Source organism: Carcharhinus amblyrhynchos, chromosome 29, assembly GCF_965287045.1.
Source record: "Carcharhinus amblyrhynchos chromosome 29, sCarAmb.v2.hapA, whole genome shotgun sequence".
Classification (NCBI taxonomy): Eukaryota; Metazoa; Chordata; class Chondrichthyes; order Carcharhiniformes; family Carcharhinidae; genus Carcharhinus; species Carcharhinus amblyrhynchos.
This window is the reverse complement of record NC_137352.1, coordinates 8,511,050-8,534,584: the sequence shown is the minus strand read 5'-3', so window position 1 is coordinate 8,534,584 and position 23,535 is coordinate 8,511,050. Positions and strand designations below refer to the sequence as shown.

Below are 23,535 nucleotides of genomic sequence, written 5' to 3'. Positions count from 1 at the left end.
GAAATTGCTGTGCCCAACTTAGCTGCCTCATTGGCTTACAAAACAGTGACCACCACCCCCCACCTTCCAAGAGCACTTAATTATCTAAGAACACCTTGTGATGTCTCAGGGATCTAAAATGTGCTGTCTAAACGGAAGGTCCCTCTTTCACACCTTTTCTTTTCAACACCTTGCCTGCTTCCTCTCTCATTCTCCTTGTTGGGCTATGATTTCTCATGCATGCTATTCAAATACATCAGTTGAGTCTCATTCAGACCTCAAGGGACTCTCAGGGACTGCTGTAATAGCAATACACGGTGGTATCGTGGAATGCTTTGTTCCACTCCAGAACCTGTTGAGAGCAACTGTTGTGTTCCGACCACTATTCATTCTGGGAGAAGTTAACTCAGTATCGTCAATGATCATACTTGGTATCTTCCTAATTTCTAACTGAGCTACTCATTTGTGGAAACCAGTTAGGTAATGAAGGGAGTTGCTCAGAACATTTCAGTGGGTACTTAAAGGGAACTTGGCTTCAGCTACTAACTAGCATTCATTGCACCGAAGTGAAAACAATGATCAGCTGGGATAGGTTACATATGTCCAGGGTTAAGTACTATTCTATTTCAATATTCCAAACTCAGAAACATAACCACATGGCCCAAATTATTCATGAATTTCTAAAAATGCATTATTCTCAAAATTAGATAAGGGTACGTTTTTTTTTAAACAGATACGACCATTGCAATTATCGTAGAATATTGGTTTCAGTGGAAGATGCTGACTTATGCCACCTCGCAGAGAGATTGAGAAATTACTCCTGCCTGCTTTGAGGCGTCCTGGGGTTGTGAAAAACACTATTTAATTGCAAGATCTTTCTTTCTTTTCTTTGCTTATGACATGCTGTGATACAAGTTCATTCTCATCAGTAGCATGCTAGACTAGTCTGATTTTTTTTTTCTAACATAGTTACATTTGTGTACCATCACTCTTTTTAAAAATTCTTTCATGGGCATTGCTGGGTCGGCTCTTATAGGCACAGCTTCGTCCATTAAAATTGCCCTCAAGAAGATGGTGGAGTGAGCCTTCTTGAACTGTTGCAGTCGATCAAAGTGTAGGAACATCCACAGTGATGTTAAGGAGTTCTGGAATTTTAATTCCACGATGGTGAAGTCAGGATGGTGTGTGGCTTGGAAGGAACTTGCAGCTGGGGTTCTTGCCATGTGTCCTTCCAGGCCGGACCATGGTGAGTCTTTGTGAGCTTTGTATGGTATGATTTGTATTTTAGCATGAGAAACAGTACTTTTCACTTTATCTCGGTACATACGACAATAATAAATCAAAATTAAAAAAACTCAAGCAGATCTTGCTTTGTCATGGATAGTTTGGGGGAAGACAATGGTGGTAATGTCACTGGAATAATTATCCAGAAGCCCAGGCTAATAATCTGGATCATGGATTCCAATCCCACTACAGCAGATGGTTGAATTGGAATTCAATTAATAAATCTGGAAAATAAAGCTAGTCTCAGTAATGGTCACCATGGCAACTATCATCAATTGTTGTAAAAACCCATTTGGTTCACTATCATCCTGGAGGGAAGAAAATTTACCATTCTTACCTGGTATGGCCTACATGTGACTCCAGACCCATAGCAACTGCCCTCTAAAATAGCCTAGCAAACCACCTAATTAGGGTAATTAGGGATGGGCTAGATAAGGGCAGTGCAGTTGATGCTGTCTACATGGACTTTAGCTAGGGCTTTGACAAGGTATGCATGGTAGGTTGGTGCATAAGGTTAAATCTCACGGGATTCAGGATAACGTATCTAAATGGACACAAAATTGGCTTCTTGACAGAAACCAGAGGATGGCTGTGAGAGTTGGTTTTCAAACTGGAGGCCTGTGATGAGTGCTTTAAGAAGTCTCAGATCAGCGGTGTGCCTCAGGGATCAATTCTGGGTCCACTGTTATTTGTCATTTATATCAATGATTTGGATGAGAATATAGGAAGCATGGTTAGTACGTTTGCAGGTGACACCACGATTGGTGGCATAGTGGACAGTGAAGAAGGTATCTCCAATTGCAATGGGCCAGTGGGCTGATGAATGGCAGATGGAGTTTAATTTAGACAAATACGAGGTGATGCATTTTGGTAGACTGATCCAGGGCAGGACTTACTCAGTTAATGATAAGACTTTGGGAACAGTTACAAAACAAAGAGATCTAGGGGTACATGTTCATAGTTCCTTGAAAGTGGAGTCACAGGTGGACAGTGTGGTGAAGAAGGCATTCGGCATGCTTGGTTTCATCAGTCAGAACACTGAATACAGGAGTTGTTGAAGTTGTACAAGATATTGGTAAGGCCACACTTGGAATGATGTGTACAATTCTGGTCCCCTATTATAGAAAGGATATTATTAAACTAGAATGAGTGCAGAAAAGATTTACTAGGATGCTACCAGGGCTTCATGGATTGAGTTATAAGGAGAGGCTGGATCGACTGGGCCTTTTTCTTCTGGAGCGTAGGAGGCTGAAGGGTGATCTTATAAAGGTCTATAAAATAATGAGGACACAGATCAGCTAGATAGTCAATATCTTTTCCCAAAGGTAGGGGAGTCTAAAACTAGAGGGCATAGGTTTAAGGTGAGAGGAGAGAGATGCAAAAGTGTTCAGGGGGCAATTTTTTCACACAGAGGGTGGTGAGTGTCTGGAACAAGCTGCCAGTGGTAGTAGTATAGAGGCGGGTACAATTTTGTCTTTTAAAAAGCATTTAGATAGTTACATGGGTAAGATGGGTATAGAGGGATATGGGCCAAAATAAGGGTAATTGGGATTAGCTCACAGGTATAAAAAAGGACGGCATGGACAAGTTGGGCTGAAGGGCCTGTTTCCAAGATGTAAACCTCTATGACTCTATGGCTACAAATGCTGTCCTTGTCAATGATGCTCACATCCCGTGAAAGAATATAAAATATTTGGAGTGGCACTGATCCAGGCAAGTGGAGAGTATTCCTTCAGTCTCCTTGTAGGTGGTGGACGACATTTCTTGTCTCAGAATTTACAGCCTCTGACCTGTTCTAGTAGCCACAGTATTATATGGATGGTCCTGTTCAGTTTCTATGTGTCTATTACCGCTTTAAGTAATATGCAGACATATTTTTGGAAACCAGACTGAATAACGACCTCAATGAATGGTATTTTACTATTGTGTTACAATTTGCAGTTCTCCAAGATTTTTCTAAATTCTTTTTAAAAATGAAGAATAAAGTTTGGTACAATAGCATCAGTTTTATGGTAGTATTACAATAATTTTGATGCAACTGTTTGCAGGGAAAGAAAGACTTGTATTAACAAAGCACCTTTCATGACCTCAACATGCCAAAGTGCACTGCAGTCAACATGAATGAAGTCATTGTTACAATGTACGAAATGCAGCAAACAATTTATATTCTGCAAGCTCCCACGAACAGTAATGTGATAATGACCAGTTAATCAGTTTTTTTTTGAGAGGTCGGTTGAGAGATTAACAGCACAGAAACTGATAATTCATCCCAACAGCATTGATGCTCCAGACAAGCCTCTTCCCACTCCTCCTCATCCAATCAGATAAACTTCTATTCCATTAATTCTCATGCGTTTATTGAGCTTGCCCTTAAATGTTATTTATGCATACTATTTGTTTCAATTACTCCGTGTGATAGCGAGATTCACGTTCCAACTACGATTCATATTGGAATCACTTGTGATTATATTGCATATACAGCCCAAAGTTTTAGAGTCATAGAGGTTTACAACATGGAAACAGGCCCTTCAGCCCAACTTGTCCATACCGCCTGCACCTTTTTTCTTTTAATCACTAAGCTAGTCCCAATTGCCTGCATTTGGTCCATATCCCTCTATATCCATCATATCCATGTAACTGTCTAAATGCTTTTCAAAAGACAAAATTGTACCTGCCTCTACTACTACCTCTGGCAGCTTGTTTCAGACACTCACCACCCTCTGAGAAAAAAATGCCCCGCTGGACCCTTTTGTATCTCTCCCCTCAAACCTATGCCCTCTAGTTTTAGGCTCCCCTACCTTTGAGAAAAGGTATTGACTACCTAGCTGCTCTATGCCCCTCATTATTTTATAGACTTCCATAAGATCACCTCTCAGCCTTCTATGCTCCAGAGAAAAAAGTCTCTGTCTATCCAGCCTCTCCTTATAACTCAAACCATCATGTCCCGGTAGCATCCTAGTAAACCTCTTCTGCACCCTTTCTAGTTTAATAATATCCTTTCTATAATAGGGTGACCAGAACTGTCCACAGTTTCCAAGTGTGGCCTTCCAATGTCTTGTACAACTTCAACAAGACATCCCAACTTCTGCATTCAATGTTCTGACCAATGAAGCCAAGCATGCCAAATGCCTTCTTCACCATACTGTCCACCTGTGACTCCACTTTCAAGGAGCTATGAACATGTATCCCTAGACTCTTTGTTCTGTAACTCTCCTCAATGCCCTACATTAACTGAGTAAGTCCTGCCTGGTTCAATCTACCGAAATGCATCACCTTGCATTCATCTAAATTAAACTCCACCTGCCATTTGTCACCCCACTGGCCCAACTGCTGCAATCCCAGATAACCTTCTTCACTGGCCACTATGCCACCAATCTTGGTGTCATCTGCAAACTTACTAACCACACCTCCCAAATTCTCATCCTATTCATTAATATAAATGACAAATAACAGTGGACTCAGCACTGATCCCTAAGACACCCCGCTAGTCACAGGCCTCCAATTTGAAAAACAATCCTCTACAACCATCCTCTATCTTCTGTCATCAAGCCAATTTTATATTCATTTGGTTACCTCACCCGGAATGCTGTGCATTTTAATTTTATGTAATAACCTACCATGCGATACATAAGAATATAAGAACATAGGAGCAGGTGTAGGCCATCTAGCCCTTCGAGCCTGCCCTGCCATTCAATAAGATCATGGCTGATCTGAAGTGGCTCAGTTCCACTTTCCCGCTTTCTCCCCATAACCCTTAATTCCCTTGTCTGTCAAAAACCTATGTACCCGTGTCTTAAATATATTTAGTGAGGTAGCCTCCACCACTTCAACAGGCAGAGAGTTCCAGAGATTCACCAACCTTTGAGAAAAGAAGTTGAAGAAGTTGAGCAAAGAGTTAAGAACCTCGTCAAAGGCCTTGCTAAAGTCCATGTAGACAACATCAACTGCACTGCCCTCATCTACCTTCTTGGTTACCCCTTCAAAAAACTCAATCAAATTTCTGAGAAATGATTTTCTACTCCCAAAGCCATGCTAACTGTTCCTAATCAGTCCTTGCCTCTCTAAATATCACTAGATCCAGTCTCTTAGAATAGTTTTGGTCTCTCCCCAATTGGAGAGACATTTTTTCTACATCAACTCAACCAAACCCTTCTGGAATCAGTACCACAAGTCGTACAGAATATCAGACACTTCACCAAATGAGCAGAAGTATACTAATATAAAAGAAAAATGCTGCGAATGCTGGAATCTGAAACAAAAACAGAAAATGCTAGAAATTCTCAGCAGGTCTGACAGCACCTATGGGGGAAGAGTAGAGCCAACGTTTCACGTCTAGATGACTCTTTGTCAGAGCTGAAGAAGGGTCTGATGAAGGGTCATCCTGACTCAAGATGTTGGCTCTATTCCCTTCCCACAGATACCGTCAGACCTGCTGAGATTTTCCAGCATTTTGTTTTTGTGAGGAAAAGTAGAGATATGTTAGTTCTAATGGATGAGACATACCTTTGGATATTAATATTAATGGCAGATCAGTAGATCTTTCTGTAAAGGTGATGTGATTTGAAATTAAAGTTTCCAGCAAACAATTTTCATCAGAAATATGCTTTTAGTTTTTAATAAAGATAGCTGTTGGTAGGGAAGGAAATAAGGGACTGAGGCACCTTATAATTTACAAAAAACTATATTTGCCTCCTCGGATATCTTCACTTGAAGTCAAAAGATGTGCAAAGAGACTTGCATGTCTTATTTACCTACAATAAGGACAAAAGAAGAGGATGACTGAGTCGAATGGCCCATAAACTTCATGTTTGAAGTTGAACCTTGAACAGCGAAAATCATCTGGTCATTCATAAGTTTACAGTGAAGTGCTATTGTAGTCCTCAAATGATTGTCAGATAGTGTTAACTGCATGACAGATAGAGAGAAAACTACATTAAAAAAAAGAATGGGCTGCCATTAGAAATACAGCATTATGCCTGAAGGGCAATAGAATTTGCATCATTATATTTCATAGGACACAGAGGAGACATTAATACACTGAAAGACCAACATGATTAGCATTCTCACTACCTCGGAAAAATTTCCCACCATTGCAAAACTGACACTTGGATTAAGTTTTCTGGTTTCTGCAAAGACTAGGATCAAGGCATGTTTATCCTAAAGCAAAGTTAGTATTTGTGTATTTCACATATATTTCCAGAACTCTAAAATGAAAAAGAAAGAAATAAACCTCACATCCAAAACGTTGCAATCAAAAAGCCTACAGCTAACACTGTTTGCTGTGCTTGATCAGGATTAATTTTTTGTAGTTGCATAATGATTCATCATGTTTCTGTGATTTGAATGATTGAGAGTTGAGGCTAATGCAGTGTTGCAGAAAGGAGAGACACAGTGTCACAGTGGTTAGCACTGCTGCCTCACAGCACTAGGGACCGGGTTCAATTCCAGCCTCGGGTCACCGTCTGTGCAGACTTTGCACTTTCCCCTCGTGTCTGCATGGCTTTCCTCCCACAGTCCAAAGAAGTGCAGGTTAGGTTGATTGGCCATGCTAAATTGACCCTAGTGTCAGGAAGATCAGCAGGGTTAATGGCGTGGGGTTACCGGGATGGGGGCTGGGTGGGATTGCTGTCGGTACAGACTCGACATGTCGAATTCTGTACTGTAGGGATTCTATGATCAAAAGAAAGAAGGCAGCAAAGACACTGTTGGCATTAAGAGTAGGCATGATTGTTTGTGATCTTGGCTCAGTGGTTGTACTCTTGCCTGGTCAGAAGACTAAGGGTTCAAACTCAATTCTAGGACTAGAACAACATAATGTAGGATGAAAATTCTGTAGGTAAAGTAGAGTTATATTGTTACATTAACTTTCTTTTGCATAAAACATTAAACCAAGCCCCCACACCTCCGCCCCTTCTACTGGTCTGGGTGAAGGTCAAAGATTGCATTGCACGATTTGATGAGTGGAGTTCAACATTTAACTAATATTTATCTCAACTAACTCCACCAAAATAGATTATCTGATCATTTATCTTGCTAATTTTTGGCTGAATTTTGATGCATGCAAACTGATTTCCACGTTTACCTGATAACAGCAATAACTACACATTTAAAGTGAAGAACTCTGAGTAACTTATCTTAGATAAAAGATGGAGATTGTGAGTTTGCAGGTAAGCAACTACAGTTCCTGGCATTCCTCGGGACTTTCACATGGTCAGGAAATGGCTGCACATGAGCAGTTTGAGTATTTCTTATTGTTCAGCAGGGAGCTGTCCTGCACGCCTGCGCATAAGAAATGAGAAAATGTGAAACTGTAGGTCAGGTAACCTGAAGATGTGCGCCATTGCAGAGAAGGGGCAAGATCGTCCGCCCTCATTGCGGTGAGTTTCTCGGCAGGTGGAGGTGGCATTGATTCCACCCCAAGTTGTTCCTTCCCTATTATCCAATGTTCTTCAGGAATTCTAGTTAAATCCCATCACCTCGTGCTGCTTTGCCTGACTTGGTTGCAGTCAGGGCACTCTCCATTTCCTCTTGTGTGCAAGGGCTTGAGAAGTCCATCTGCTCTGGCGCAGAGTTGAGAGACTGCATCAGGGCCATTTTTAACATCCTCTTATCAACATCCACAGCACAGGCATCATTCCAAACATTAGGCACCAATCCAAGGTAATAGCCATTGCCAAGCCAGGAAAGCTGCTTGACAACCCACGCAGCTACTACCCCATCACCCTGTTCTCAATAACACAATGTTCTGGAACACATCCTGTTAAACAGACTGAATCATACTCTGGAAGCAGCAATGTTTCTCCAACTGCCAGGTTTTCGTAAAGGTTGCAACTACTTCAAGCAGATCCTGATATTGACCTCAAACTTTGAGACTGGCTTCCAGAAAACATTGAAGACAGGAACCACCTTTGCTGACTTATCCTGTGTGTATATCACAGTGTGGTGCACAGACAACCTGCTGAACCTCACCAAATTAATCTGCTGTGTTAGAATCTTGTAACTAATCATGATTAGCAACCAGCAGTTCCATGTACACCTTGGAGATCAAATCAGCTGCCTATATGTAACCAACAACAGGCTCCCACAGGGAATTGTGCATGCACCATCTCTCCTCAACATATATACAAATAACCTCCCTCCCAGAAAGTCACAACTCCTTGCATATACTTGACCCTGGCCTTTCAGGCTAAAAAACTTTAGGACATTGAAGATCTATGTTCTCTGGAAGCCTATTTCAGAAAATGGAGATTTCAACTAAACACTGTCAAGACTACCAATTCAATCATTTGGAAATGGTCAGATTCTACCTGAGCCAACACATGATGTGCTGTTTTACTCATCCTGGTCTACCCATCGGCAGAGTACTGTTGCTCAACTGGTTTCAGGTGCCACTGTTCAAATGTGGAAGTATCCACCTTCAGTACGCCTTGTGGATTATTTTCTCAGATGTGGACACCAATGCAGCTTGCCTGGTGCTCCGTGCAAGCACATATTGAAACTCCTGACATCTGCAGGGAAACCATCTTCCTCAAAGAACACCACTGACTGATTGTTAACAAAGCACTTCCATTGACACAAAATTTCAAAAAGGTCTGCTCAGAATTTCCAAAATGTTATGTTTATATTATTGCAAACCAGCAGAGCGATAAAGTCAATAAAATAAAAATGTGGATCTTGGGGAAAGGTTATTGGCTCAGGTCTTCTCAGTTGGAGGAAATATTTGCTCACCTAGCACTGGATGGCAATCAGACATTTTAAAGAGAGTGAAGGGGGTCAACATTGGTGATATTGAGGTAGAGATTTACTTGCGGAAACTGAATTTGACTGGAATCTTTCTGTCCTGCCCACCATGGGAATCATTGAGATAACAGCAAGGACGGACCACACAAAAGTTCAACCACCTTGGGCAGGATTTTCCAGTTTTGTGATGAGCATGACAAAAAAAATCCCACCCTTTTGTGCTTTCGCATGAATGTCACTGAGGAGCAGCTCGTAGGTGAGAGATATGAGGGGCCAAAGATAGAAGCAGACATGCAGCCCATTGCTGAATGTCTTAATGTTTTGAGTTTAATCAACTATACCCATAATTAGCTGTTACTTATTGTTGCCCAACTTAATTGAATAGGAAACAAATTTCATAATACTGTATCAATATATGAAATGCCAATTAACCTGACAACATCCACAACTCCTTAAGGGGAGGCAGTGGCACAGTGGAATCATCACTGGACTAGCAATCAAGAGACCCCGGTTAATATTCTGGGGACCCGGGTTTGAATCTCACCACAGCAGATGCTGAAATTTGAATGAAATAATAAATCTGGAATTAAATCTCACCATGACCATTGTCAATTGTTGTAAAAACCACCTGCTTCACTAATGTCTTCTAGGGAAGGAAATCTGCCATCCTTACCTGGTCTGGCCTACATGTCACTCAGACCCACAGCAATGTGGTTGATTCTCAAATTCCCTCTGAAAGAGAGGGCAGTTAGGGGTGGGCAATAAATGCTGGCCCAGCCAGCAATGTCCACACCCTTTGATTTATTATTGTCACATGCATTAGTATACAGTGAAAAGCATTGTTTCTTGTGCGCTAAACAGACAAAACATACCGTATATAGTGAAGGAAAGGAGAGAGCGCAGAATGTAGTGTTAAAGTCATAGCTAGGATTTAGATAAAGATCAACTTAATACAAGATAGGTCCATTCAAAAGTCTGATGGCAGCAAGGAAGAAGCTGTTCTTGAGTCGATTGGTATACGATCTCAGGCTTTTGTATCTTTTTCCGACGGAAGAAGGTAGAAGAGAGTATGTTTGGGGGATCCTTGATTATGTTGGCTTGGCTACTTTACCGATGCAGTGGCAAATGTAAACAGTGTCAATGGATGAGACTGGTTTGCGTGATGGACTGAGCTTCATTCATGATCCTTTATAGTTTCTTGCATTCTTGGACAGAGCAGGAGTCATACCAAGCTGTGATACAACCAGGAAGAATGCTTTCTATGATGCATCGGTAGAAGTTGGTGAGAGTTGTAGTGGACGTGCCGAATTTCCTTCGTTTTCTGAGAAAGTAGAGACATTGGTGGGCTTTCTTAACTATAGTGTCAGCATGGGGGGGACCAGGACAAGTTGGTGGTGATCTGGACAACTCAAAACTTGAAGCTCTCGACTATTTCTACCTCAGCTCCACTGATGTAGACAGGGGCATGTCTCCACTACGCTTCCTGAAATCGACGACTATCTCCTTCATTTGTGGACATTGAGGGGCAGATTATTGTCGCTGTGCCAGTTTACCAGGTTCTCTATCTCTTTCCTGTACCCTGTCTCTTCATTGTTTAAGATCCGACCCACAATGGTTGTGTCATCAGCAAACTTGAAAATCAAGTTGGAGGGGAATTTGGCCACACAGTCATAAGTGTATAAGGAGTATAGTAAGGGGCTGAGGAGCATCGGTGTTGAGGATGATCATGGAGGTAGCATTGTTGCCTATCCTTGCTGATTGCGCTCTGTGGGTTAGGAATTTTTAATCCCATAAAAATGAATAGAAAAACCTCCTTTATTGCCAGTAGTTTTAGAATGAGGTTGCAAGATTAAGAAAGTTGATTTGATATACATTCCACTGCAACTTAAAATGGCAGGCAATAAATTTCTTCCCCATAATGCCCAGTAAAAAAAAATCACATTGTTATTTGTGAAAAACTGACCTCTTCGCAACTGCTGCAGATGAGCATTATTAGTGCCCACCCCTTGAACTAAAGCCAAAAGACAATGAAGTGAATACACCTAACCTTCACTAGTGCACAATGCAGGAAACAGAATTTAATCCATAAATGTGTCAGTATTATAATATATCTAATTAGAATCTTGTACATGTCGAGTGATTAAGCACAGAGCTGCATGCACCAAATTAATTCAGCACTGGGATTATTAACTTGGATTTACTATCAGACAAGTTTAAAATAAAGTTAATTCACTCCCAAAGGGATATTGAAGACAGTTGGAATTTTGTGCACTGAATCAAAGGGAAAAAAAAATCACAAAAACATATTCCATTAACCCCACCCTATCCTGATGAAAGGTTACTGAGTTGAAACATCAGCTCCGTTTCTCTCTCCACGGGTACTGCCTGACCTGCTGAGTATTTCCAACATTTTCTGTTTTTGTTTCAGATTTCCAACATGCCTTCCAGGCAGTGAACCAGGGCGAGCGACACTGTGGGATGGCAAACTAGTTTCCAACCCAGCATCCCTCCCTGACTGCACAAGCATGATTGGAAATTTACTGCATGGGAAATAAGACGTGACCGTGCAGCCTGCTGTTCATAGCACAATGCACTGGTTGGAGAAAAATGCAAAAGCCTCAATGTCTTCCCATCCATGTTGGTGGATAGTTTTCTGTTCAGCTGCTATTGTTTTTACCGTTTCTGTGACTTGTTCCTTTTCAAGAAAAAAATGAAACACAACACAGAGGAAATCTGTCCTAAAAATTAATTCAATGTCTCCTAATAACACCTTCAAAAGCGCCTGGAAGATAAAACTGATATGAAGCATCACCAATTGACCACACTGCTCTTTATGCAGTCTGATAGAGCAGTCATTAGTATTTACAAATATTTTTATGCTTTTCCAACAACGGAGAAGTGGTGCGGCCTGCTCCCATTGGCAGGTGGCAATGTCACTTCCTGCAGAGCGGAACAGATGTTAGAGGGGCTTAGCTCCTTTCTTCTGCTGTGTGTGCCTACACTTTCTGCATTTTAAACAGGTTTAATTGCATGCCCATGCTCCATTTTGCCGCACAATCAAATGTGGAATATGAAAGGATTGCAGTGAAATTAGACCAGGATATTAAGATATTCAAAAAGGCTCATTTTCAGCAGGGCTGAGGGATCAGTCCTACTAATTTTGTGTACTTCAATTGTGCACAGCCCCGTGGGTGCTGACATTTTTTAAAACAAGCACCTGCAGAATACAGCAATCAATAATTCAAAATACACGTGCTTAAATTTGATGAGCACATTTTCATACGGCTTTTATGCATACAGTTTGAAAGCTTAAAGGCAAATTACTGCGGGTGCTGGCATCTGAAACAAAGAGAGAAAATGCTGGACAATCTCAGCATGTCTGACAGCATCTGTGGAGAGAGAACAGAGTGAGCGTTTTGAGTCTGCATCCAGACTCGAAATGTTAACTCTATTCTCTCTCTACAGATGCTGTCAGACCTGCTGAGATTTTCCAGTATTTTCTGCTTTGGTTTGAAAGCTCCTTTGCAATTTAAGAAATATGTAGCAACATGCTTTCCCTATTATTCTTTTGCAAAATGCACTTGAAGTGATTCATACTGGAGTGAAGGCTCACAGGTGTTGCCTACTCTTTTGTATCTTGTCAAATGGGTCACCTTCAAGTGTAAACCAAAGTGGTGCTGAGGGGGGGTTATTTCACAATAGGCTCCGGAGTTTGAACCTGTGCTCAGCGATCACCTACATAAGAAATGGTCACTAAACCATGACCAATATTTCTCTGTTATTGCTGAAGTCAATCATTCTGACTCTCCCTGCTTTGTGTAAAGGGAAGGGGGAGAAATATTTATCCATTTTTTTCTATATATACACAATCACACATACCCTCCATTTTCTTTATGCACTACCAAAACAAATGCAATACTGTGGTATCCATCACGCAATTCTGCACACCTTTGACTTCAGCCTGCCTGAATATTCAAGGTGTTTGTGTCCATTAGAAACCAAATCATTCTTATTTCCAGTAAATTAAGAAGCTGTTTGCTAAAATCTGAAACCCACCAGCAAAGGAATTAATCACAAAAACTGATTTAAATGACAAGTACACAAAGATGTTTAAAGAAATAGAAGTGCTGGAAAGAGCTGGGCACACAGACATTGACAGACCACAGTATAAGTCACTGTGCTGAGATTCTGACACAGCTAGCTGCAAGTCACTTCAGCAGAGATGTAATGATTTATGGAACTGCAAGGACATCTTGATTGAGTTTATATTACTGCCTTGTATTTCACTGCTGATCAGCCGTAGGCCATGATGGCAAGTTGACCAGCTCGACTTCCTTGTGCAACTATTTATCTGATCACTGTGCTGGCCAGGACAGATCAAATCCGCGACATAAATAAAGGCTTTGCTGACAGCTACAAGAATGTCAATGATGTTCATTTCATGAGCTTTGGGCTGATTCAGTAATTGATCAGAAGTTTTTTTAGGAAAATAATAAATGTACTATAAACCGAAGGATATTTCCAGTTAAAAAAAATCACTTGTCACAAAATCCGTTTCAATTTGTAACTGTGCTGAGCTACATTGCTTCTGCTAACATTTACCCTTCCGGCTCTGCAAGGCAGCAGCTCAGTGCTTGCTGTTTTGGTGCATAATGCATGGTAAGCATGAGCATAATGATTTTGGGGAACAATGGAATGTAAATATTTGAGAAAATTTTGTAATTTCAAAAAAAACTTCTCTTTCCAAATTTCACCCCTCCTTTTGGTGAGGTGGGCCCAAAGCAAAGGCACCTGTAACACATACAATGAACAAAGAAAATTACAGCACAGGAACAGGCCCTTCGGCCCTCCAGGCCTGCACCAACCATACTGCCCAATTGAACTAAATTCCCCTACCTTTCTGGCGACCGTATCCCTCTATTCCCATCCTTTTCATGTATTTGTCAAGACGCTCCTTTAAAGTCACTATTATATCTGCTTCCACTATCTCCCCTGGCAGCGAGTTCCAGGCACCCACTACCCTCTGTGTAAAAAAAAACTTGCCTTCTACATCACCTTTAAATCTTGCCCCTTTGCATCTGAAACCTATGCCCCTAGTAATTGACTCTTCCACCTTGGAAAAAAGCTTCTGACTATCCACTCTGTCCATGCCCCTCATAATCTTGTAGACTCCTATCAGGTTGCCCCTCAACCTCCGTCATTCCAGTGGGAACAAACCAAGTCTTTCCAATCTCTTCTTTTACTTATCAGTTGATATATTCTATTTCATATTAGCAATATATGATTCTAATCAAAATGGAGTGTAGCAGTTCGAGAAGCATCATGGGGCTAGCTGACTTGACCACATTCTTGTGGGCTTTCAGTAATACAGACACAGAAAACAGCTTGTTCAACAGGGCCTCCCGTTTTAGCTGCCCACAGGTAATTAGCTTCCTCTGAGTAACTGTTAACAGTTAGTGGGCAGAGACAAAGTTGAAACAAAGGACCAATGTCCATGTACAGGGAAGGCCCAAGGACAGTTGATAAGGGGATCTGGGAATCATGAGAGAGGACATCTATCTATTCATGAGCTGATCACGTAGCCTCATGATGCCCAGTTATTACCTCTACTGGATCTATACGTAACGTATGTAAGCTGTAGCCTTTATGATTGGTTGGGGGTCCAGCCGGGATGGACTGAATAACTGTACAAGACTTGGTCATTCTCTTTGTTCGGTGGAGTTGCACATGGTCTGACCTTGTGGCTTCTCCCCGCTGGCGTAACTTAATCAACTGTTTGTTGATTCAATCAGGCTCGAGTGTGATACAATTCTTCTAAGCTCATTCTCTCTAACACCCTCATGAAGGTGTGGGCTCTATGGCAGAGAGTTGCAAATGAGATGGCTGAGGTTCAGAACTCAGCTTGTGAAAAATTCTTCATGCTGTCATGTCCTATTACAAGCAATGCAACCAATTAGGACCGTTACTATATTGAACACTTTGCACATTAGATAACTTACAAAATTTGTATCACTTTCATCCAAGTCCTCAGATGTTTGCAGATCCTTAAGTTGTTGACTGGGTTCAGATTCCTGTAGACAAGTTGAAAAGTAGGATTAATTTCAAAAGATACATAATAAACAGCTGTTATTTATTGTTGTTCTGATACTTGGAGATACTTTGAACGTCATGCAATCAGAGGCAAGTTAAAACTTATGAACTGCATAGTATATCAAAGTAAATATGCTAAAGGGGAAAGGAAAGAGATGGTGGGACTTTGCATTTAAAATACTTGCTCATTTTTATACTCGATGAAGAAATGACTAAAACATTATCACATCCCAGCCTTTTGGCTAAGATCAAGTGTCAGATCGAGCCCAAGATGGGGTAAAATGTCTCATCTTGTCAGCATGGATCTTGTTTGTCTCTCCTATGGGGACCATGAATTGGATTCAATTGGAATTTGGCTTTTGGTGCAAGCAAAGAATGGATTTGGGTTTGCCTGGTCCACTCTGAGCACTGGCTTTGTAACTTTTAGAATGAAGCAAAAGTTTTTTTTTAAATTGTTGCTTTTTTCCCCCCTATATGTCAAATTTATGCTAGAACTTGGGGACAATAAATTGAGCCAAACCTACATGAAATTAATGGGTTTGAATCATCAGCCTGTTTTACACCTGATCTTATTGTTCTTTTCAATGGAAAGGACCAAAGCAATGTTCAAATTATCTGTTCACAGTTAGTCCACTCTATAATGCCACTATGAACCAGATGTAATTTGCATCATCAAACTCCTGTGATTTTACCTGGAGCTTACCATGCCAAATTGGGGGAAACTTTTCTGAGTACACAGCAAACAGACCATCTCCCTCTGCTCAGCTTAACATAGTGGATAGAGCATCATATCTGCCTGTTTTCTCTGTTTGTACTTTCACATTCCATTCCAGAATTTCAGCACGAAATAAGAGGAAGTTTTAACGTCAACACACCAGACTTACTGCACTAGTGGAGAAAGCCTCCTTTGGATGTGAACATAAATCAGGACTCTATCTTTGTGTTCACTTGATTCACTTAGATGTTGACCATTCCATTGTAGAGGGGCCCTGGTCAATCATTCACCCTCAACCAACACTCGCAAAACAAAATCAATTATTACTATTTGCAAACTTTTATGATGTGCAAAATGCTTGCTGCATTTACATACAACACAATTTGTTGTCATTCAAAAGCATTTTGAAACATTTTAGCTACATGACATTGATGCAAGTATTTGATTTAATAGCTGTTCTTTCGTTCAGATAATTTATCTTGTTTTTCACAGGTAGCAGCATTTAACTGGAGATGTTAAATTAGAAACACAATAGCTGTTATATCAGTGATGCTTCCTGGCTAATAGAAGGTTATGGGATACTGAGATGAGTTTAATGGTTGTATTAGGGCAGCTGCAAGAATGGAGCTCACCCCTCACTAATTAATAAGGGGTCATGATTTCACAAGGGATACAAAATTCCACAAAATACATTTATTCCCAATTATATTCAAGGAAGAACTTCTGTTATATCTGGGACACCTTGGAAGATGTTGGGAGATTTTACTCTTAGTAAGACATCTAGCTGGAGGCAACAATCGTTTTTCAAAGTAACCTTTATTTACATACTCAACAATTTCCAGGGTTATAAAGCCCTGGAACAGAGCCAGCACTCCTCTCTCAGATTCTCCACATTCTCTTGAATGACATCTTTATTAAGGAGCTCCTTATGCATGTGTTCAACAGCTATTGTTATAGTGTCAGAGTTAACCCTTTACTCTACATCTTCCAAGTATTAATCTCTACATGCTACGTAAGCATCCTCCTGCACCTCCCCCACAAAGCCTCTGTTCTTACACAGATAATCTTTCTGGGTGGTTTCACCATCTCCCTGAAAATGTAGAGAGTTCTTCTTGAGGTTGTTGAGGATCTGTTTTCTTCAAACTCATTCTCGGAAAATTTCATTTCTTTCTTATTGGTTCTGCAGTCAGGATTTCCTCTTGAGGATCAGAGAATGCAGACCATCTGGCTAATGGCTTCTTGCTTATCAAAATAAAGACGCTCCTACTTCTTCAGGCAATTCCAATTTCTATTTGGACACAACATCATCTTGGTTGGAGCAACTTCTCCATTACGGTACTTTCTTGCTGCTGGTACTTCATCCACATAATCTCTCCCTTTTTGCATGTGGGCAGGTCATGTGCCATGCATCGTTGGCTGAAAATGTTGGCTTAGCTTGCTCTATAACTTTATTCCGTCAGGTATGGTTGTGGTCTTTTACTGTGACACTTGCGGTTAATGAAAGAGGAAGGGACAGAAGTTGGCTTCTTAGCCTGCTGTTCATCAAAAAGTAGTCATGATGTGGATGTGCCGGCATTGGACTGGGGTAAACACAGTAAAAAGTCTGACAACACCAGGTTTTAGTCCAACCGATTTATTTGATAGTAAACTCACAAGCTTTCGAGGGGACTCCCTCTTCGTCAGGTGAATGGCGAGTTCTGCATTCACCTGACGAAGAGGGAGTCCCCTCGAAAGCTTGTGAGTTTACTATCAAATAAATCAGTTGGACTAAAACCTGGTGTTGTCAGACTTTTTACTGTGTTCATCAAAAACTCATATCTGGCAAAGCCACTTTGCAGTGGTGCAGTGTGTAACCTAGGCAGGGCTAACTCAAAATCTTTTGTTTTTTTTCTGAGGATGCCTTTTAATGGTATGTACCCTTCTCTCAGCCTCTACCGAGCTGAAGGAAACTTGGCTAGCTTGAGATATGGATGAATTTACACAATGCTGCAATGGATTGGAAACACTCAGTTGTGGCCCTGTGTCAGAGACGACAATGTCTCGAATGCCGTGTATGGAAAATCCTCTTCAGAAAGGCAATAACAGCTTCAAAGTGAGCCCAATCAGCTTTTGCAACTCAATCCAGTGAGAGTAATAATCCACAATGATGAGAAATATTTTCCTTTTGAATTCACATTCCGAGCACAAGAACAAGATGGAGAATCTGGTGAATTGGTGCGGCAACAATAATCTCGCCCTCAGTGTCAACAAAACGAGATTATCATCACTTCAAGAAGCGTAAAAAAAAAACATGCCCCTGTCTACATCAATGGGAACGAAGTAAAAAGGGTCGAGGGCTTCAAGTTTTTAGGTGTCCAGATCACCAACAAGCTGTCCTGGTCCCCCCATGCCGACACTATAGTTAAGAAAGTTCACCAACACCTCTACGTTCTCAAAAGACTAAGGAAATTTGGCATGTCAGCTATGACTCTCACCAATGTTTACAGGTGCATCATAGAAAACATTCTTTCAGGTTGTATCACAACTTGGTATGGCTCCTGAGCTGCCCAAGACTGCAAGGGTCTACAAAAGGTCGTGAATGTAGCCCAATCCATCATATGAACCACCTTCCCATCCACTGACTCAGTCTACACTTCCCACTGCCTTGGCAAAGCAGCCAGCATAATTAAGGACCCCACACACCCCAGACATTCTCTCCACCTTCTTCCTTTGGGAAAAAGATACAAAAGTCTGAGATCACATACCAACCGACTCAAGAACAGCTTATTCCCTGCTGCCGTCAGACTTTTGAATGGACTTATTTTGCATTAAGTTGATCTTTCTTTACACCCTAGCAATGACTGTAACTCAATACTCTGCACCCTCTGGTTTCCTTCTATATGAATGGTATGTTTTATCTGTATGATGTGAAAAAACAATACCTTTCATTGATAATGTGACAATAATAAATCAAATGAAGTCATATTAGTGCATAGCAAGGCATGCATATGGCCAGGGCAGGAAAGAGGAGAGCAGAAGTGGTTCTTTCTGCTCCTGTCTGTGAATGGCACAAGTGACACAATTGGAGACCACGGCCGGAACTTCCCGGTCATTCGCGATAGCAGGATCTTCTGGTCTCGCTGACAGCACATCCTTGCCACGGGTTCTCCTGTGTCAGAGGATGCAAACAAGTAAAAGTCTAATTGAGAGCGGCAGGACTAGACGATCCCATTACTTGCCAATGATGAGCTGCTTCCACCACCTCAAAACATATCGCCAGTAACTATAAATCTTTGGAGTTCGGTGCTCTTCCTGAGTGCCATAAAATCTCTTATGGCTTTTGTCTTCTGCAGATCTGCGGTGATTTCTATTTCTAGGGATAGGATTTTTTAAACGTGTTTTGAAAACTCACACTTCTCATTAAGTTAATCCAGCATCCCACAGTGTTTTAAATATTTCTTTTACTCTTTTGTCGTGTTCTTCTATTATTAAACCATGGATTAAAATGTCATCTATGTGGCAGATGATGCCTTGTATACCTTCTAATAGGTTGAACATCATTCTTTACGAAATCTCTGTTCAGGCCATGATGCCAAAAGGTAGAGGGGAAATCCCCTTTGTTGAAGCATCACCTCTATCTCCCTATTGAACCGGAGTGAGACCTTCCTGGATGTAACCATACAAATAGGTCTTGCATCTGTTTTTAATATGATGAGGTACACAGTTTTCAACTTTCTCAAGCTTCTGAAGAAGTTTGGAAACTCTCTTCCAAGATTTTTGTCTTGTTCTTGATCATTAACTTCTTCTGTTCTCAGAATTAGGTTCAAACCTATAGAGGCTTTCCTGTTTAGGAGCATTTCTGGTTCTGAATGACATATAGGAATACATTTTACACACCTCCACCTTTTGGGCTTGGGCTTGTAGTAACTTTCAAAGGGTGGTTAGAACTTTTGACTCAAGATCCACCAGTAGCTGCCACAATCTACATTTTGATCAAGATTAGTAAAGATCAACTCAGAGTTTAGCTGGATTCTCAGCTACAGATGACACTGAGCACACCTGATCTGCTGCCTTGCTCAACTGTGTTAGCTTAATGCAGATTCTGATGAAACCATTTGGTTTTGGTACAGAATGCCACGTGGTTGTTTTCATAATGAGGGAAATACCCTTTGTTGAAGCATCACCTCTATCTCTCTATCAAAGTGGATGTGAGACCTTCCTGGATGTAACCATACAAATAGGTCTTGCATCTGTTTTTAATATGATGAGGCACAGTTTTCAACTTTCTCAAGCTTTTGAAGGATTTTGGAAATTCTCTTCCAAGATTTTTGTCTTGTCCTCGATCATTAACTTCTTCTGTTCTCAGGATTAGGTTCAAACTTATACAGGCTTTCCTGGTTAGAAGCATTTCTGGTTCTGAATGACATATAGGGCTACATTTTACACGCTTCCATTGGGTTTTTTTTTTGGGAGGCAGGGGGTGGGGACGCACAAATACAGCAGCCAGCCTGCTATGTTTAAGTAAGTAATGAAGGGTCAATTTAACTTGTTAAGACAACAATTAATCCTGATACTGTGTTGTGTGTGCTGTAAAAGGGTTGGAGTGGGAGTAAGAAGGCAACAAAAAGTGGGAAGGAAGGGACTGCTGGTGGGTGGTGGTGGGTGAAGGGGGGTTGGGGGGAGGGGTGAGGGGGGTTGGGGGGAGGGGTGGTGGGGGGGTTGGGGGGAGGGGCAGGGGTGGAGGGTAGTGAGGAGAAGGAAGGAAGGAAGGAGGGGAAGCCCTTTGTTGCTTATGGAACAGCTACCCTAAGTTAGTACCATCTTCTTCCCTCCACATCACCACCACCCCTCCACCAACAACCCCCCCCCCCCCCACCAAACTCCCCACAATCATTTTCTTCATAATCGTCTGCTCCATAAAATACACTCTTCCCACAACCCTTAATTTGCCTAAATCCTCTCTTCGTGCAGGACCCTGGACTTATCTAGCCCTGCAATCCATTGGCTTTATAGTTCCTGGTCTCAATGCCCTTGGTGTTGCTGGAACCAATGGCCAATCTGAGAGGTCAGCAGCTCCCAAGAAGGCGGGGGGGGGGGGGGGGGGGGGGGGGGGGAGAGAAGAAGAAGAAGAAGAGAGAGAGAGAGACACGACGATTTGTTCAATCCTCATTGGGTTTAGTCAATGCTTTCACCATCTGTTGTTGGGTGACTTACCCCTAGCAAGAGATCTGGCTGGAGGTAAAGCTCTTTTTTTCCAAAAATACTCATTTCCAGGATATATAACACTAGGAATGCCCCTCGACACTGCTCCTCTCTCAGTTCCTCCTCATTCTCTTTTGAGTGATTTCATTATTACATAGCTTCTTGTGCACATGCTCTGTAGCTATTGTTAGAGTAATATTAGGAGTTAATCCTTTGCGCAGCAGTGCTGGGCTTTAATTTTAAAATATAAATGGGTACTTAACTCTCAAATAAAGCCTGTTTCCAAAATGTCACCATCACTATCTATCGGAAATGCATCCCAATCTCAGCATGTGGACACCATGGTAACTATTTTAATAGCATTTTTCTTTAGAATTAGAGGAAAGCAATATCTAATTTCATCAGAATATGTGGAATAAAGTATGAGCTTAAAGTTAAAGAAAAAAAATCCACAACAAGGTTTGAAATACATGTTTGCAAACACACAAAGTGTGGTGAATAAAGGTGCTGATCTATAAACACAAATAGCAGTGTGGGAATAACATGTAATGGCAAAGATAGAAACATGACTAAAAATGGTAACTGCTAGGCACTCAGAACACGTACATACCAATCAACTGCAAAAGGACATAGATATGCAAGCAGAATAAGCAGACAAATGGCAGTTTGAATTTAATGCGGAGAAATGTGAAGTGATGCATTTTGGCAGAAGGGATATAAAGAGACAAAACAGACTTCATGGCACAGTTTTTAAGAAGGCTTCAGGGATAGGGAGACCTGAGAGTTCATGGGCACCGATCTTTCAATGTGGCAGGACATTTTGAATGAGTAGTTAGCAAAGCATTGGGCTTTATAAGTAATGGTATTCAGCACAAAAGCATGAAATTTATGCTGAACTTTTATGAAACTCATAGTTAGGTCATAAATAAGATAATGCAAACAGTTCCAGCTGCCACATTTTAGAAGGATGTGAAGGCTCTGGAAAAAGTGCAGAAGAGATTTACCAGAATGGTCCAGGATCAGGGATTTAAGCTACAAGGATCAATTGAAAAAACTGGGGCAATTCTCCTTGAAACAAAGGAAGTGGAGTGGAGATCTGACAGAGATATATAAGATTATGTCAAGTTTAGAATCACAGAATCCCAACTGTGGAGAAGAGGCCATTCAGCCCTTTGGGTTTGTACCAACTCACTGACAGAATTTTAACCAGGCCCTCTCTCCTGTCCTATCCCTATAACACCATACATTCACTACGGCTAATCCATCCAACCAACACATCTTTGGACGTGCTACGGTACAGATTAGAAATTCCAAAGTGTTTTATGGAGCCTGCCTGGAGCATAGGTTTTGCATCTTGAATTTAGCTAGACCAAGCATGATATGTTTCATTTTATAATTTACAAACAAAAGCAAGACAACCACAATAATGTGTACCCTCAACAAATATATCTAAGATGTTCCAATCAAAACCAATTCCACAAACAACCTCTTTTCACAGGCTTAACACAGCAAAGACTAATGCTCACATGATACTGTAACTGAGTCCTTTGGATGAATTCTGCAGTTCTCTCAATTGACTCAGAACAGTTTAAAATCAGAATAGCTTCCCAGATTACCAGGATTCCAGGCAAGCCACCAACAGCGGATTCTCCCTTTCAGAAAGGCAAGACCTTGCTTTCAGATAACCAGCAGAACTTCCAAATAAAACAGGAAGAGAAAGAAAGAGAGAGAGAGAGAGAGAAAAAGAGAGACTTCTTTTCAGCTTGCTGTTCCTCCTAAAATCCAAAACCTGCAGCTCAGAACTGAAAATAAAAAAGAGCTCCTGTCATCTGACCTGCCAACCAGTTTTCCTCTGAACAATGCAGTTATAAGACTAATTCCCAGAAAGTACCTGAGGGCCATAGCAAGAACAAACAAAACACCCACTTAAGTAGCAATAAAAGGACTCCTAGAGATAACCCAGTGCCACAATGACATCAGCTATGGCTGTGAGCTACAGAGAGCATGATTTCTGAAGAACCTTCTCAATGGTACACTAATGTCACAGACACTAAGGGGCAATTTAGCATGGCCAATCCACCTAATCTGCACATCATTGGATAGTGGGAGGATACCCACTCAGACATGAGGAAAACATGCAAACTCTACTCAGACAGTCACCAAGTCCAGAAGCAAACCCGGGTTCCTTGAGCTGCGAGGCAGCAGTGCTAACCACTGTGCCACCATGCCACCCAAAGGTAGATGAAGAAAAGCTGTTGCGATTAGCTGATGGTACCGGGAATAGTGGGAGACAGATTTCAGGTTTTGAGCAAGAGATAAGGGCTGGGGAGTGCTGGTGATGGGGAGCGGTGAGAATGAGTGTAAGAACACTTTTACACAGCAAGAAGTAACAACTTGGAATTTGCTTCTACCAGAGTGGTGGGAGTGAAGACGATGAATAATTTCAAAAGGAAATTAGACAGGAACTTGAGAAACATAAACTCCCAGAGCTATGGGTTGGAGCAGGGGAATGGGACTGACTAGATTGCTACAGAAAGCAGACATGG

The 23,535-nt window shown here is 41.4% G+C and overlaps 1 protein-coding gene across 5 annotated transcripts in view; it reads right to left on the bottom strand.

Annotated features, from left to right (window-relative positions):
- The window catches only part of cep164 (centrosomal protein 164), a 214,155-nt gene that overhangs the window by 76,608 nt on the left and 114,012 nt on the right, over positions 1–23,535 (bottom strand). For all 5 annotated transcript variants that reach the window (XM_080214802.1, XM_080214801.1, XM_080214804.1 and 2 more), the window contains one exon: positions 15,003–15,074. In XM_080214802.1, the coding sequence (XP_080070928.1) occupies positions 15,003–15,074 (72 nt within the window). The remainder of the gene's footprint in view (positions 1–15,002; positions 15,075–23,535) is intronic.